We start from the raw sequence: 5,000 nt of genomic DNA, 5'->3' as shown, positions 1-5,000 counted from the left end.
ACAACAGGGAGTCTATAATTATATAAAAGTTTATAATTATTTTAAAGTTAATATTATTTTTGTGTAATCTAGTGACACGTGTAAGATATGATCTTATCTTCATACTGATTTTATCACAATGAGAATAATTTGTTTAATTTAAATTTAATTTAAACTCTTCAAAGGATGATCAAGATGAAAATATGCATATTTGATCTAAAATCAAGTCAAATGTCTTCAGTCCAGTACCTGGCAGTTCCTTCCTATCTGTCAGTCAAATGTCTTCAGTCCAGTACCTGGCAGTTCCTTCCTATCTGTCAGTCAAGGGTCTTCAGTCCAGTACCTGGCAGTTCCTTCCTATCTGTCAGTCAAGGGTCTTCAGTCCAGTACCTGGCAGTTCCTTCCTATCTGTCAGTCAAGGGTCTTCAGTCCAGTACCTGGCAGTTCCTTCCTATCTGTCAGTCAAGGGTCTTCAGTCCAGTACCTGGCAGTTCCTTCCTATCTGTCAGTCAAGGGTCTTCAGTCCAGTACCTGGCAGTTCCTTCCTATCTGTCAGTCAAATGTCTTCAGTCCAGTACCTGGCAGTTCCTTCCTATCTGTCAGTCAAATGTCTTCAGTCCAGTACCTGGCAGTTCCTTCCTATCTGTCAGTCAAGGTTAATACCTGTGAGTGCAGGCAGCTTGTTCCCCACACCACAGCATCCGGGCGGAGTTGGTCTTCTGACCTGTTTCAGCTTCTCTATCTTCAGGTTCTCTAGTCTCTTCAGGGCATGTGCTGACATGCCCCCCATCCCTGCCCCTGAGCACCCCGCCTCGCAGCCTCCTCCTGCCCCTCCGTCCTCCAGAGCGGTCAGGTCCTCCAGACTGCCAGCTGCATTCAGGTTCATCTCCACACCGCTGTCGTTGTTGTTGGCGCTCCCCAGTGGAGAGCGCTCGCTACTGCAGGAAGACTGGCCACCCGGGCTGGGCTGAGACTTCTGGAAGACGGGAGAAAAGAGAGAGAGAGAGAGAGAGAGAGACGAGAGACGAGAGAGAGAGCGAGAGAGAGCGAGAGAGAGAGAGAGAGAGAGAGAGACAGAGACAGAGAGAAACAACATGTCACTTAAAACCCCAATCCACACGTTTTACTGTCAAAAACAGCCCCACCACTTGTTTTTCTATTACGGCTGAGGGATGGGGCTAGAGAAATGTAACCACTCTCAAATTCATAGACTCATAGAATCCACAAAATCAACATGAAACCATATTCAAAGGAATACATTGTTTATTTACAAAGACATGGACTCTCTAGTCTAAACTCACCAGAGTGCTCTCAGGTGCCAGCAGTTTGCAGTCGTCCCTGTGTCCAGCCTCTTCTTTCTCCAGCAGCAGTTCACCACGTTGTCCACCAGGTGTCAGTGATGAGCCTGGCTGCCGAGGCCCAGTGTCTCCTCTATGCTTCTTGGTGATGTGAGCCTCAGGGCCGTGGACAGTCTTCACGTGCTTCCGCAGAGAGCTGGGGTCTGTGTAGCGCTTAGTACACCCAGAGATCTTACACACGTAAGGCTTCTGCAGAGGGACAGGACGACACAACACAGCACACATGATGACACACGTCAGACGTTTTTTTTTTATTTCAAAGTGATTTCTTAGGCCATCTGTTTTTTCAAATGGTATTTCAGAAAACATTAGATACATTGTGCGCCGCCCTGCAGGACTCCCAATCACGGCCGAGTTTAATTTAGTCTGGATACTGATAGATTATTCACTAGTTATTCATAACACAATTTAAATCTATAATTTGAGTGAACTTGAAGCAGGTGAGGAGTTAGTGTGATTGATTTACAGCGTGTACCTCATTGGAGTGTGTACGGTTCTGGTGCTTGGCTCTGTCTGAGGCGTTGGAGAAGGCTTTGTTGCAGCCCTCGTGTTCACAGACGTATGGTTTCTCCCCCGTATGAGACCTCAGGTGGGTCTTCAGGTTCTCCAGGCGAGAGTAGGCCTTATTACAGCCCTCAAACTGAAACAACAGGCATCTCATTACAGACCTCAAACTGAAACAGAGAGTCGAGAGCCATGCATCCTCCGAAACACAACCCAACCTAGCCGCACTGCTTCTTGACACAAGGCACATCCAACCCAGCCGCACCAATGTGTTGGAGGAAACACAGTACACCTGGTCAGCATTGCCTGCGTCCGGCCCGCCACAGGAGTCGCTGGTGCGCAATGAGACAAGGATATCCCTACCGGCCAAACCCTCCCTAACCTGGACGACACTGGGCCAATTGTGCGTCGCCCCATGAGCCTCCTGGTTGCGGTCTGCTTGAACCTAGAATCTCGAGCTAGCACAGAATCACAGCTAGCACTGCGATGCAGTGCCTTAGACCACTGAGCCACCCGGGAGGCCCGATCACCACATTATTTTGGAGAGATTGGAAACCCAAATTGGTCCACACGGACAAGTTCTGGCCTGGTTTAGATCTTATCCGTCGGAAAGATATCAGTTTGTCTCTGTAGATGGTTTGTCCTCTGAAAAATCAACTGTAAATTGCAGTGTTCCTCAAGGCTCCATTTTAGGACCACAATTGTTTTCACTATATATTTTACCTCTTGGTGATGTCATTCAGAAACATAATGTCAACTTTCACTGCTATGCGGACGACACACAGCTGTAAATTTCGATGAAACATGGTGAAGCCCCAAAATTGCACTCCCTGGAAGCCTGTGTTTCAGACATAAGGAAGTGGATGGCAGCAAATGTTCTACTTTTAAACTCGGATAAAACAGAGAATCTTGTTCTAGGTCCCAAGAAACAAAGAGATCTTCTGTTGAATCTGACAATTAATGTTGATGGTTGTACAGTCGTCTCAAATAAAACTGTGAAGGACCTCGGCGTTACTCTGGACCCTGATCTCTCTTTTGAAGAACATATCAAGACCATTTCAAGGACAGCTTTTTTCCATCTACGTAACATTACAAAAATCTGAAACTTTCTGTCCAAAAATTATGCAGAACAATTCATCCATGCTTTTGTCACTTCTAGGTTAGACTACTGCAATGCTCTACTTTCCGGCTACCCGGATAAAGCACGAAATAAACTTCAGTTAGTGCTTAACACTGCTGCTAGAATCTTGCCTCTCTACACCGGCTTCCTGTTAAGGCTAGGGCAGATTTCAAGGTTTTACTGCTAACCTACAAAGCATTACATGGGCTTGCTCCTACCTATCTCTCTGATTTGGTCCTGCCATACATACCTACACATACGCTACGGTCACAAGACGCAGGCCTCCTTACTGTCCCTAGAATTACAAAGAAAACAGCTGGAGGCAGGGCTTTCTCCTATAGAGCTCCATTTTTATGGAATGGTCTGCCTATCCATGTGAGGGACGCAGACTCTGTCTCGAACTTTAAGTCTTTCTTGAAGAATCATCTCTTCGGTACATCCTATGATTGAGTGTAGTCTGGCCCAGGAGTGTGAAGGTGAACAGGCACTGGAGCGACGAACCATCCTTGCTGTCTTTGCCTGGCCGGCTCCCCTCTCTCCACTGGGATTCTCTTCCTTTGACCCATTACAGGGGCTGAGTCACTGGCTTACTGGTGCTCTTTCATGCCGTCCTTAGGAGGGGTGCGTCACATGAGTGGGTTAAGTCACTGGCGTTATCTTCCTGTCCGGGTTGGCGCCCCCCCCCCCCCCCCCCCCCCCCCCCTTGGGTTCGTGCCGTGGAGGAGATCTTAATGGACTATACTCGGCCTCGTCTCAGAGGATAGTAAGTTGGTGGTTGAAGATATCCCTCTAGTGGTGTGGGGGCTGTGCTTTGGCAAAGTGGGTAGGGTTATATCCTGCCTGTTTGGCCCTGTCCGGGGGTATCGTCGGACGGAGCCACAGTGTCTCTCGACCCCCTCTGTCTCAGCCTCCAGTAATTATGCTGCAATAGTTCATGTGTTGGGGGGCTAGGGTCAGTCTGTTATATCTGGAGTATTTCTACTGTCTTATCCGGTGTCCTGTGTGAATTTAAGTATGCTCCCTCTCTCGCTCTCTCCTGTGTGTGTGTGGACCTGAGCCCTAGGACCATGCCTCAGGACTGTCCACGGTCATGCTGGTCATGCAACTGTTCTACCTGCGACCATGGAACCCTGACCCATTCACTGGACGTGCTACCTGTCCCAGACCTGCTGTTATCAACTCTCTAGAGACAGCAGGAGCTGTAGAGATACTCTCAATGATCGGATATGAAAAGCCAACTGACATTTACTCCTGAGGTGCTGACTTGCTGCACCCTCTACAACCATTGGGATTATTATTATTTGACCCTGCAGGTCATTTATGAACATTTGAACATCTTGGCCATGTTCTGTTATAATCTCCACCTGGCACAGCCAGAAGAGAACTGGCCACTCCTCAGAGCCTGGTTCCTCTCTAGGTTTCTTCCTAGGTTCTGGCCTTTCTAGGGAGTTTGTCCTAGCCACTGTGCTTATACACCTGCATTGCATGCTGTTTGGGGTTTTAGGATGGGTTTCTGTACAGCACTTTGAGATATCAGCTGATCTACGAAGGGCTATATAAATAAATGTGATTGATTGATCTCATTACACTACTCAAACTGAAACAACGTGAATCTTATTACATACAGCCTTCCGTCTGAAACAACAGGGATCTTATAACATACAGCCTTCCATCTGAAACAACAGAGACATCTTATTACATACAGCCTTCCATCTGAAACAACAGGGATCTTATTACATACAGCCTTCCATCTGAAACAACAGGGATCTTATTACATACAGCCTTCCATCTAAAACAACAGGGATCTTATTACATACAGCCTTCCATCTGAAACAACAGGGATCTTATTACATACAGCCTTCCATCTGAAACAACAGGGATCTTATTACATACAGCCTTCCATCTGAAACAACAGGGATCTTATTACATACAGCCTTCCATCTGAAACAACAGAGACATCTTATTACATACAGCCTTCCATCTGAAACAACAGAGACATCTTATTACATACAGCATTCCATCTGAAACAACAGGGATCT

At 46.9% G+C, this 5,000-nt stretch overlaps 1 protein-coding gene across 1 annotated transcript in view; it reads right to left on the bottom strand.

Moving 5' to 3' along the window:
- Window positions 1–5,000, bottom strand: part of gli1 (GLI family zinc finger 1) — a 160,009-nt gene that overhangs the window by 14,979 nt on the left and 140,030 nt on the right. Inside the window, exons 10-12 of the mRNA XM_036950845.2 lie at window positions 1,813–1,977; window positions 1,281–1,526; window positions 643–955 (exon numbers count right to left, since the gene is read on the bottom strand). Of these exons, the coding sequence (XP_036806740.2) occupies window positions 643–955; window positions 1,281–1,526; window positions 1,813–1,977 (724 nt within the window). The remainder of the gene's footprint in view (window positions 1–642; window positions 956–1,280; window positions 1,527–1,812; window positions 1,978–5,000) is intronic.

The sequence above is a fragment of the Oncorhynchus mykiss genome, chromosome 17 (assembly GCF_057628025.1).
Source record: "Oncorhynchus mykiss isolate SJ-2025 chromosome 17, ASM5762802v1, whole genome shotgun sequence".
In the NCBI taxonomy this organism is placed as follows: Eukaryota; Metazoa; Chordata; class Actinopteri; order Salmoniformes; family Salmonidae; genus Oncorhynchus; species Oncorhynchus mykiss.
This window is presented reverse-complemented; position numbering and strand designations above follow the sequence as displayed.